This window comes from Fukomys damarensis, unplaced genomic scaffold, assembly GCF_012274545.1.
Source record: "Fukomys damarensis isolate Sample0158 unplaced genomic scaffold, DMR_v1.0_HiC HiC_scaffold_17, whole genome shotgun sequence".
Lineage (NCBI taxonomy): Eukaryota > Metazoa > Chordata > Mammalia > Rodentia > Bathyergidae > Fukomys > Fukomys damarensis.
The window spans coordinates 30,921,295-30,934,102 of NW_022900929.1; the positions used below are offsets into that span (position 1 = coordinate 30,921,295).

Here is a 12,808-nt window from a genome sequence, read left to right on the forward strand (position 1 = left end):
CTGTCCCTGTCCCGTTACCCAACCCAGGCCTGCGCAGGCCAGCTGTGGGGAGGCAGAGACTGAGGGAGGGGAGAAGGAAAGAGGGATCCTGAGGGAGGGCAGAAGGGGCCGGGGTGGGGGGGGCAGGGAGGAATGAGGAGAGAGGGAGGGAACAAGGAAGGAGGAAGCAGGAGGGAGAGTCAGAGAATAGGAGAGAGGACAGAAGTCTTGAGGCTTCAGAGAACCAGTCAGTTCTGTCCCTGAGCCGCGGACCTCGGACCTTGGGGAAAACGGGCCCTGACCCTGGGATAGGGAGGATCCCGCCCCGTCTCACCGGTCCCACGCCGCCCAGCCGCCCGCCCCGAGGCCGGCCCAGCCTGCAGCCTGACGTTCGTGTTCTTGTCCCGCAGGCGGAGCTCTTGCCCGACCAAGACCCGGACCTGGACGGGACCAAGATCAGTGTGAGTGTCAGGGCCCGCGTGCTGGCGGGCACCAGGGTCGCAGAGGGTCCGGTGCTCTCCTAAGGCTCCCCAAGTCTCCTCTGCCTCCTGGGGCGGAAGGAGGGAAGGAGGGAATGGGTCTGTCTGCGAGTGAGGTGTGCAGCATAGCTCTCATGAGAGCTGGTTCAGAAAGGCGCAGTTTTCCTCTTCTCCTACTGACAGACTCCACTGTGGTGGGAAGGGCTGGGAGCCAAGATGCTGGGAAGGCTGGGTGGTTACGTCCCCCAGAAAGAGAGGCAGCCCCTGTGACACCTGCCAGGGAGGAAGAATCAAGAGCCAGGGGCCCTGAAGCCATGTCAGCTCTGAATGTCACTCACAGCCAGCTGTGAGGTCTGACGGTGGAGCACAAAATCACGAAAATGTGACCCAAAAGTAAATAGAAGTCTGAAATGCTACTAGAGGAGACTGACCTATTGAAAGTACAAAGACATAATTCTGCTGTATCGGTTATGATTTTTAGTGATTGTGTGGAAAGTGAAAAAAAAAAGTGAAAATCTGTTTTACTATACCTCAAAGAAAGCCGTGCAGATTTTTATATTATTCATACAGCTTAAATTGATCAATAGTAAACAACTTTTACTACCAGAAATAAAGCAGTCGTATAATACAAAAGAAAAAAATCTGATGACTGTGAATATATTATATTTTAGAAATCTAAAAGCCCAGTGATCAGCATTTAAAAAGAATGTTTATATCGGTGCTTTTACAATAACATAAAGTATAAGATTTGGGTTACATTGCAATTAACAGTGTAAAAATATATTATTCAAAGAATCAAAATCTGAAAATATATATTCTCAACATGGAAGCCAACTCAACAGCCAAATATAAAGCAAATTCTGATTTATAACTCATCAAACCACTGCCACTTTAGAATTTTGATTTTTCTAAATCACAGTGGCAAAGCAGGAAGCCTTGCTTTCCTGAAGGGTGTCTCTTCTTTTCACAGCCACACATACTTAGAGGCCACAGGTTGGATTTGTCATGTGCCTTTCACCCAGGCCCAGATCTTACAAAGAACAGGGACAAGAACAGCCCAGGATGCATGCAATCAGGGTCACAGCCATACATACCACTGCTAATAGTGTTCATCCACAAGACCTAGTGAACTGGAAAGAGATCTAAACACAGACAAAACATGACAGGATGTGCTTGGCTCCTGGTGTACCCTTGCTGCGACCTTGAACATATGTCCTAAATGAGCAGTTACTGGAATTTTCAAGAAAGCATTTATTTAAAATTGATAAAGCTCCAACCTTAGGGACATAGGATTATTACCTCTTCATTAAACAAGAAAAAATGTTCATAACCATTCCTCACATGACTCCAGTGTAGTGTTGAAAATTACTGGCTCGAAATGAGCCTCAGGTAACTAATGAGAAACACCGTGACCATCTCAAATTTCCTAAGGACATTTGACTCACCATCTGTTATTTCGTAGTATTACAGTGTTTATATGTAATTTTGCATGCATGCATTTGTAGTTATGGTCCAAATGTTAGGAATTATTTGTCATGCCATTACATACATCATTGTATATTTTTAAAAGATGAATACTTCTCAGGTTTCATTAATGATTACTTTGAATGAGCAATAGCCTTTGTCAGAATAAATGCCTTTCTAACTCCCCCTTCATTTCTGTCTTTCAAAATCAACCAAATCCTTAAATCCCAACTATCCTACGAAACCTATCATTCTGCCAAATGTAGAGAACACGTCCTATGCAACTGTTCTGATCTTTACATTCATATATTTAATTATAGTTTTACTGTTATGAGACATATGAACTTGCAGTTAATCTGGGATAAAAATCATGAGGATCTATTAAAAGTCTGTTTCAGTTATTAAAGTCAGATCAGTATTTACCCACAGCCCCAGCAGAGGCGTGGGGCGTCTTCATTCTGCACCACAAAGCTCCGGGTGGCACCCGTGGGTCCAAGCCTGCCAGGCCAGACTGCAGGAAGACTGAGTGTATTCTGTGAGGAAGCATCGTAACCCCCAGTCTAGACTAACTGTACCTCTAGTCGTGGTCCTAATTGGGAATCAGAGTCTATCTGCACTTAATGTGTTACGACCAACAAAACCTTTGTGTGATCTCCCAGATTTCAGGGCATTTGTTTACGGCCCACAGTGAAGGACAGAGTCTCTTTAAATTGTGGAATGGGTCACTGGCTTGCGCTTCAGCAGCTGATCGAACCAGGCAGACCTGGTCTCCTGAGGAGAAAGGGCTGGCTCTGCTGGAGGAATTGGGGACAGCAGCCCTGGCCCTGCTGCCTTGAACTGCGCTCCCCCTTGCAGCTGGGGCCCAACTCCAGTGACTGAGGCTGCAGACCTGACGCTAGGGGGCGAGCAGCCCGTCAGGCAGCTCTCTCCAGTCCTAGCAGCTGCAGGACACAGAGGGGAGCAGGTCATCTGATGCGGCGCTTTCTCTTTTCACTGCCATTTTTCAGACAGTGAAAGTCCAAGGCAATGACATCTCCCACAAGCTTCAGATTTCTAAAGTGAGGAAAAAGGATGAAGGTCTCTACGAGTGCAGGGTGACGGACGCCAACTACGGGGAGCTTCAGGAGCACAAGGCCCAGGCCTACCTGAGAGTCAACAGCAACAGCCACGCCCGGAGGGTGCAGGCATTCGAGGCCTCACCCATGTGGCTGCAGGACGCGAAGCCTCGCAAGAACGCCTCTGCCGCCCTGCCCAGCCTGGCACACAGCTCTGCCAGCCAGCGAACGCTCTCCACCTCCAGCCCACAGGCCGTGGCCAGAATCCCCAAACAAAGTCCACAATCAGGTATGGAAACCCGCCTTGAGCCATTCACTACCACCTCAAACCCTGGGCAGAGGGCAGCGGACCAGAGCAGACCGGCAGCCCTGGCCGGAGCTCAGCAGGTCCCATCTGGGGATCTTGAGGTTGCAGGGGTGCGGGGATGGCCACTGGGCTCTGCCTGGCCCTATAGAGCCAGCACCTCCTGTTTCCTTCTGCACTTACACAGCATAAGAACGATAAATCACGTCATGCTGGCTTCATTATAAACGCACGTTCACTTCTACAGATTTATGTATCGATAATGACCCAAATCAAGAGGCTTTCACTTACTCTAAATGGAAATGAAAGAGACAGTGTTGTCCACACGGGGAGCGGCCCCAGCTGTAAGCAGCACTTCCTCCCAGGCTCCTGAGTCTGCAGGAGAAGCTGATGCTGGAGGAGAGGAGAGGCAGGCACAGGAAGGAGGCACTGCCAGGCTAGGCCTGCAGAGCTGACTGCACAGGCCAGCCCACTGTGCAGGTTAGGGCTGTGCAGGGCTCTGACTCTGTGATCCTTCAGCCCCTGCAGACACTGAGGTTCAGCCTTAACCTGAGGGGCCCAGGCCCAGTCTGGCCAGCAGACCCAGGTGCCTGGCGCCAGGTCAGAGAAAGGAGAATGGTGCTCTTAGCTGTCGATCACAGAGCACTGCTCTTTATATTTTACCCTGGGAGAACTGGTGATGCTGCTGTTAGGAAGAGAAAACTGTACTTTATCTCTCACATTTAGGCTTCTTCATCTGTACCCAGATTTCAGTTCTTATCTTTTACATATGTACACATTATCTTAGAAGCTGTCTGCATCAAGTGTACACACAAAGAGAGGGGCTGAAATGGTGGTGCACACCTGTGGTCTCCGAACTCTTGGGGCTGAGGTAGAAAGATCACAAGTTCAAGCCCAGGTTGGGAAGCTTAAAGACTTACTGAGTCCCCGTGTCAAAATAAAAAACTAGAAAGGGCTGGAATGTAGCTCAGTGTGAAATCTCTGGGTTCCATCCCCGATACTAAAAATCCAAAATATATAAAATGTCCACAGGAGTAGGTGGAAATCCTTGCTTGTGAACAATACTTTTATTAAAATGTTGTGTGCCAGGGTTGGAGGGGTAGCTCAGGGATACGGCATTTGCCTGATTTTTACAAGGCCCTGGGTTCCATCCCGAGAACCACAAAGAAGCAAAGTACACAGAAACATAATGTGAAGCAACAGGTTAGCACTGAGTCCTCGTGCACCCCATACAACGGACCTGACAGGCGGAGCTGGAGCGCAGTGCACGTTCCCCACAGGGCAGACCTAGGGCCATGCCTGTTCCTGGCCAGTGCCTTCCTGCCGCCCAGCTCTGTGGCTAGGTCTTATTTTCCTCCTAGCATCTCTTGGGTTCCCACATGAAAGGACAGAACCACCCGAGCTAATAACAGTTTTACTGTACAGCAGTGTGCACACACCAGTTTTGTAGCTGTTCTGTACCGCAGGTCCAATGTCCCAGAGCTCTTGGCCCTCGCCCTTCAGTTTCTGAAGAAGCAGGCAGACGTGACTTTGTGCACAGTCACACAGCAGCCTCAGCGGGTGATTTACAGTCTAATTAGCGAGGCCCCACATCGCGGGAATGAAATTATTAGGGTACACAGACCATCCCCAGCTAGCAGCTATAAATTTGTTCTGTGGAATAAAATCAAACAGTCTCTCTTCCTCGTGAAAGATTCTAGCATTGAATGAAATGTTCTATCTGCTAAAGGAGCTCATTTATGGACCTGAATCATATACTCTAAAAAATGTCTATTTTCTTTTATTATCTCTTTCTTAGCACTGTGATTGGAGCTAAATTATAAACTCCAGATATCTTTAAACAATTTTCAAATAGAAATTATCGCTCATTTTCTATTTCCCTGCCAGTCTTACTCTTTGGTACAGAATTTTTTCCCTAGAGTTCAGTAAAAAAGGAGATGAAGAATGTTTTTACCTTATGTGTAGTGAAGGCCTTTTTCTCTATGATTTCTCTTCCTGTAGCAAAGATTCATATGAAGTATCTCAAGATATTTAATCTGTTTTTCTACCAGGGGGATCCTAGAAACTATTTTGTACTCTTTGCTCAGCCTTCTGCATGACTTCAGAAGTGAGGGCACCCAGCCTCCTGCGGCTCTTGGGTGTACACTTGGGGTTTTGCACAGCCACGGTGTATGCCACAGTACCGGGCTGGGTGCTTCTCATCTTCACTGCATCCCCACCTCTCGGTCCTAATTCCGCTTTACAGTTTCCCAGATTATGCTCACATAAAACTTAGTTCCATGCCCATACTTCATTTATTTTCACCTTCGTTTTTGTTCACCTTCCATTCCTTCAGGGAACTCACAGGCTGGATACAGGACATAAAAATGTAAGATACACTTCCTCTCCTCAGTGGTGGTAAGAAAACAGAGCAGGGCAAATCCCTTTTACAGCACATCATTTTCATTCTAGTGAAAGCAAGACATGGGAAAGACACAAAAATTTAAATCCTTAGCAAGCAAAAGGTCACCCGTCTAGCCTTTTATATTTTATCATTTGACTTGAAAAGCAGGGTTCATATATATAACATTATAATATCAACCTGTGCCACAAGACTCCTAGTTTATGCAGCCTTTCGTTCCCATCACTTTTTAATTTACTTCTTTCACTAAATTATTTAAACTAAAATACCTGGCTCCTAATTCTTGCTAGTTTTCTGTAAAGTAGGGTTTGTGTCTCTGAAAATAACTTTATGTAAAAATCTTCAAATTGTCGTATAATTAATTTAATCAGTTTCCCTATCGCAGAAATTGGCATGGAAAGAAGGTGGAAAAGATAGACTGTGACTATCTGCATAGCGCAAGATGGAGAATTAAATACCATTTAATACAGTGAGTCCTATACTTTTCCCAGACATTTTTTTCTAAAAGTGTGGCTTTCCACTCCTGCGTTAAACTGTTTTATTTTTCTTTATAAATTCTTCCATGGATGATAGGTAAATTATAAATTCTTAACCTTCTGAATTATACGAGTTCTATCTCCATGTCTAATCAACAGAACAAAATGATGAAGAAAATAGTACAGGAAGCACATAAGCCAAACTTGAACTTTGCAGTCTAAGTTTCTTGTCCCTTCCTCTTTCCAACCCTCTCTAGTTTGTGTAGCTGTTACTGGTAGTGCTCATGTTAAACCTGTGTCCCTGCCTTTTTTGCTTTTCTTATATTTACATAAACTTTAGAAAGAGAAAAGAAGCCAGTATTTCTGATGTACAGGAAAAGCAGGAGGTGGAGTTACAATTTAAAGGAGTATTCTGCAGTTGCTTTAAAGGGGAAGCATCTGCACTTTGACATCTGAATCTGGGTGCTTTGCAGGAAGGGGCTGGGACACTGGGGCAGCTGCTATAAGCCAAGGCAGAGAAGGAAGTCTGCTCAGGTCGGAAGGTGCCATCACTCCACAGGAGTGGGAAATCTTAGGGTCCCTCAGGATAAAGGGGTGCAGTTCCCTTTTCACAGAGCACTTGGAGAGGCTTCAGCTCCCTGCAGCGCTTCGTCCTTACTCAGCCCCGTCTGGTCATGTCTCCGTGCTCCTCCAGTACCCAAACCTCTCAGAAGCTAACTGTTCCTTCTAGACCATGTCCACTGATCCTTTCTTTCCAGGGCAGCGGCTCGGGAGCACCCTAAAATCAGGCTACTAAAGCTAGGAGGCAGCTTCCTGGCCCTCCTGCCCCAGGGGCTACACCTGCTCCAGGAGGGGTGCTTCTGTGCTCCTCTTTTGCCTCAGTCCCTTCAGGGTCCTCTCTTGGGTCAACTTCTGTTCAGAGGTGCTGGTGTCTCCTGAATTCCCGACTCCCACACCTTGCCAGTCTCAGGCTGCATCTGTCCCTCCCTGGTCCTCCCACTTTCCTCTCTGGTCTGCCTGGGCTGGTCCCTGACCATCACCTCTCAGCACTTTCCTTCTCCTTTGCTACTTATCCCTACTCACTTCCTTTTTCAGTGCCTTTATCTCCTTCTCAGCTTCCTGATCTTATCCATTCCCTTGGTTTTGAATATAACTTTTCCTTAGAAAATCTTCCCATTTCCATTTCCACTTCTAACTTCTTTCGGAGATCTACATGAGGGTTAACTCTGGTCCCCAAAACATCCTCACAGATGTGTCTCATAAGCCCAGGAGCAGATTAAAGATGGCGGCAGAGCTGTGGACAACTCACCCATCAAGAGCTGAAGGCTGTTGTCATTGGCTGCAGCTCAGGCTGGCCTGTGACTACTGTCAGCAATGAAGTATGAAGAAGTGATACTCTCGCAGTGCAGACTGGGCCTCGAAGGGGTGGTAGTGTCGGCCATGACCTCTCGGAAGGCCAACATATGGGAAGTCAGCTCCCTGGAGGCTTTGCTGGGGGAGGACCCCAGCAGGGCGCCACCCTGGGAGTGAGGGATCACCGTGGACAGAGTGTCCCAGCCTTCCTCTGACCTCACCCCCAGCTGCTGGTGCATTGCAGGCCACACCCCAGGAGCCCGCAGCACAGGGAGTGATAATAGCGAGTTGGCATCTCAAGGCAGTTAGAAATTAGGATGCCTTTTTTTCACAGCAACAGACACACAGATCAGGCACTTAAAACTCAAATATTCAGAATTGAATTTATTCTGGATTTCTCACCAAAAAAAAATGTTCTTCTTCCCATGTCCCCACGCTCTTAATAACATCAAACTAATCACAGGTCTTGCAGAAACCTTGAAAATGTTCTTGTCTCTTCCTCTGATGCCACGTTGAATTAGTCATTTGGTCCTAGTGATTCTCTTCCCAAAACATGTTTGAAAAGTGCAAATTTTTTCTATCCCTCCAACACTAGTTTCATTCTCAGCATAAGCCCTCTTTGACTTTTCAGAACTTCCAACCGATCCTAATAGTTTCTGTGTTTCTGTTTCAGAACAAGAAACATAACATGCAAGCCCATATGTTCGATAATTACTATTCCCAGAGCTAGACTGCCAGCTTCTACTAGTCTGACTTCCAGCCCTGCTCCTTGGGCATGCCTTTGCCTCACACTGACTTCCTATTTGGTGTTTCCTGAGTGTTTTCAGACACTTCCTACCCCACTGCCGTGACTCGGAAAATGCTGTTTCCTTTTCGTAGGTCTTTCCCCAGGTGCAGAAACCCTACTGGAACGCGCGCACGTCCCTCTGTAAAGCTCCGCGGTTTCCTTCTGGTCTCCCACAGCAGCTTGAAGCCTTCTTGGGCCTTGTATTGCAGTAATTGCCTCTTAGTGCTGCACATCCTAGGAATCTCTGAGTCTCGGTGATCCGGGACAGGTACTGCCTTAGCTGTTATTTGGCCACAGATACAATAGCCTGCATATACTCTGTGAGTGCCCAGAACAAGCAGAGCTCTTGCTTGAAGGAGAAAGGAAAAGAGAGGGATTATTTGTCTTTGTTGGTCTCTGCTTTTTCTTATATTTTTATAAAAAGATAATGTTGCCATTATTTCAAAGCTGATACAAACCCCAAACTGTGTTTTCTTCCCAAAGTGAGTATCATGGACTGTGGCAGCCAGACTTTTGAGAAGCCTGTTAAACATTCATATCGTGAGTTGGCATGAGGCCTTGCTTCAGCAGAAATGGAAATCAAACCTGAAGCACAAATTTATGGGGCAAAGCTGGAGGAAAGAGGGAGAAGACTTCAGTTTGGGCAGCTGGAGAGGGCTCACTGATACAGGGGTGCAGACCTGCCACCCACAAAGGTAGGGTCAGCTAGTGGGCTGGCATCAGGTTATCTTTATCTCAGCCCTAGTTTTATGGCTCTGTAGTCCTCTTGGCTGAGGAATGTCTCTGTCTGATGTGAGGCTCTGCCTTCCCTGGAATCCAGGTTACTATAGGCTCTGGACAATGGCCTAATGTACCTGTTCACCTCTCATCTTGGGGTCCTCAGTCCTGAGTGGTGACATCCTGTAAATTTAGGGCTGATCAATGCTGTCCAGCCAGGTCTTACACAGATGAGAGAGCTGAGTGATCGACACAGCCCTGGGCAGAGCTGAGGAGAGCTGATCCAGGCGAGCACAGCCAAGCTTTGCGCTCTGTTCTCAATCCCCTGTTGGGCAGCCGTAGCCCAAGTGAAGCCGTGGTTCATAGCAGCAGTGGCTTTTCAGCCCCGACTGTCCCAGAAGAAAACATAATCTTAAGAAGATTTTAAAGAGCAGCAGGCCAGGAAAGGCTTGGAGTTTGTTCGGTCTGTCCCCATCCCTACCGGGTCCCTGCCTATGGCATGATTCATCAATACTCAACACCGAATTACAACTTTTGAGAGTAGGAACAGAAACAGGCAAGTTTATGTTCATAAACTACAAGAATCATTAGTTATAAAAAAGCTTTTGGGATGAGAAAGTAATTTTTATTGTTAGTGATGAGGCGTGCGTGTGATGTTTCGAACACAAATTTTGAAGCCTGTTCTTGCGCTTTTCCCTGGGAGGAGGTGGCATTTTAGAAACAGCCGCAACTGAGGCTGGTAGTCTGTGCCCACTCTGGCGTCCACTCAGCAGGGATCCTGACTCTGAGCAGCACTGCTGTGTTTTCACCACCATGAGACGAGTCAGCTGCTCCACTGCGGCCCGAAGCAAGAACTCCCATAGCTCCTCTCTCCGCCATGGGTCAGCATGGCAGCTGTGCAGACATTGTCAGCAGTGACCTCCACACAAAGTTCAGAACTGCTGAGAAGCAGGAGAGGAAGCTGAGGGTCTTACAGAAAGATTGCTTTCCCAATTTAAGATATGAGAAAAGGTGCATTGCATTGAGGTAGAGCCAATTGTCAGACCTTGATGTTGATTTTGTTTTAAATGATCCAAATTGACTGCTTACAGGGCTTCAATTAATTTGGTTGTAATTCTCTCAGTTAAGTAGCCACTGTGTAAATCAATGTCTGTGAATAAGATGAAAAGCAGACTTGAGGCAATGACTTGGATGACATGGCCAAGGAATCTGCTAGACTCTTTGAGCCAGGGCTGTGTGGCGCAGGTCCGCATGCACGTTCTCCTGCACACTGTGCCAGCCTTACCCTCAGGAGTGGCTCACAGGCTGAGACCAGACTGGATGCAGCCACGGCCGGGTGGGCTTTCCCTGTCTGTAGTTGAGGGCTTGCCTGTGTCCTGAGCATCTTGATTTCATGGTGGCTATGAATTCAGGGAGCTGAGAGGAGTGGCTTCTAAAATGAGACCTGAATAAATAATGTGAACTTGCAAGCCATAATTACAGGAAGTCTGTTATGTTAATTAAATTCAGGTTCTCACAAAAGACCCTCTGAATTTTTAAAGATGCAAAGCAATTAGAAATACGTTTGAAAACTCACAGGAGTGAAAATATTTTTTAAAGCCTGAAAAAGAAAAAGAAAATGAGTTGAAACCAAAAACGAAAGCTGACAGTTTGTGACACCAGACAGGCAGAGACATGAGTCCTAGATTCTCTCCCAGCAGCATGCTACTCTGAGTAAGCTGCCTACCACCGTCTCTCAGGGCCTTAAAATATCTTTATTTCTAAAGAGGGTGTGGGGACACCTGTCTCCAGGTGTCATTTTCAGCCAGAAGTGAAATAAGCATGTAGCAGAGTGAGTGTGAGCTCAGCGGTTCTTCATTCTTCCCTTCATCTCTTAGACATGAAAACATTATTAAATAGCCGTGATTTAAAAGGATAATAGAGGCACATAAATATGAGTAGAGAATAAAAAGATTGGAAATCTCTAAAATTATATAAAATAACAATATCCGATGGATTAAAAAGATAACAATTAGAGATTTGTTTAATTAAATGAAGCCATCAGAAAAATTACTATAATTTTCAATGTATATCCAAATTAATCCCATTTAAAGAGCTAAGCAGAAAAGATAACTCGAAAATAGAAATGTTAGCACAAAACCAGAAGCCTGAGGCCTTGAACATTTGAATATACAAAATAATTTACAAATGAAAATAACATCTTACTAAAAAAAAAAGTGCCTAAATAGATTTAATAAAAAGTGAAACATCAGACAAGGAAGTGTTTCTACCACTAGAGAAAAGAAGTGAACATGTCACTGGGCAGATGCCCGGGTTATGTAACCGACTCAGGTGACGCCATGCTGCGAGTTCAGAGATGAGCGTGCGAACAGCGGTTGCTCCCTGTGTAACAGCAGTCCCCAAACAGAAAAAACAAAAGTACAGACAGTACAGAGTCTGCTTCAGTAGCAAGAAGAATCTATACAATATATAGGTTTTTTTCAGAAAAAAATAATAGCAAGCAATATAAATAAGGGGACCACTGGAACAATTTATTGAGAGAATGTAGGTTTGAATAAATAAATACATGTGTGACGGATAGTATTTCTATCGCTGAACCAGTGTTGTAATTAAGTCAGGATATTCCATAGTATTTGTAGATTTGATGCAGGCCCAGTCAAAATCCCTAGTCAGTTTTCTAAAATTTGACAGATATAATCTGGGCAAATATTTCTGAATCAGCAAAGAGCAAGGTCATGGAGAATCAGGTGTCAGGCCATGGCAAACTTGCACTGAGGTGAGCTTGCCCTTCTCAAGGAGAATTTGACAGGAAAGTGTTCACTGGGCTTTAGCTTATACGGCCCATGTGTGCCTGGGCTAGTTTCCAGGAGGATGTGCCCCGATCCACAGGCAGAGCAGGCCCCCTGAATAGTGATGTCCATCTCATTTGGTTATAGATCTGTGAATAGACAACAACCAAAACTAAGAAGTTACCTAATGAGTGCCTTAGAACGTACAGAGAACTTCATGCAGCTTCTATAACCACACTTTCAAAAAATGGTCCAGGACATTTGGAAAAAGTGAATACATGCTATAATAGGAAAAATAGTGTGCCAAATTTTAAGGCCAAACACAGCATATAAGGCTTTAAACAAACCTCATGTATGTGCATAGAAAAGTAACAGGAAAAAATATATGCAAATGCATGTCAAAGGTCAAGAGTAGTAATGCTTTTTAATTTCTATCTTTTATATCTATGCCATTTGAACCACGATTATTTCTTACTCTAAGAAAAAGTAAAATTTCATTAAAAAAATCTCAGATTTAAAAATTTGGCAAACATCCCATGAGAATGAAAGAAAAGCAAAGTAAAATTATGGTATTTTATAATAATGGATATAATATGATGATGGATCGTGACAAAACTGTGTGTGTACCTATGCAAGTTCACATGCATGCACAGTGCACTTTTATGAAAGTGGTGTATGTAGAGATTGCTTGTAGTATTGAAGTTAGGAATATCAGATGTAAATAAATACACATACACATATATATCTTGTTTTCTAGGTGCTGGGTGACGAATGACCATCAAATTATTCTTTTTGTCTAAACAAGTAGATGTGATTTTTATAAATGTACATAGGTTAAATAAGTCAACACACACACACTATCCATAAATAAAATATTATACAATCATTTCTTCCCTAGGCAGTATAATTTCTAGAATCCCCCACTTCAGAGGCAGATTAAAGTGACCATCATTGCAAATACCAAAAGCAGTCAGTCCACAGACAGATTTAGAAGCAATGTGACT

General features: G+C 45.1%; 1 protein-coding gene across 1 annotated transcript in view; it reads left to right on the plus strand.

Moving 5' to 3' along the window:
- The window catches only part of Vstm2a (V-set and transmembrane domain containing 2A), a 34,923-nt gene that overhangs the window by 7,994 nt on the left and 14,121 nt on the right, over positions 1 to 12,808 (plus strand). The window contains 2 exon segments of the mRNA XM_019207561.2: positions 191 to 440; positions 2,930 to 3,266. Coding sequence (XP_019063106.1) covers positions 191 to 440; positions 2,930 to 3,266 — 587 coding nt within the window.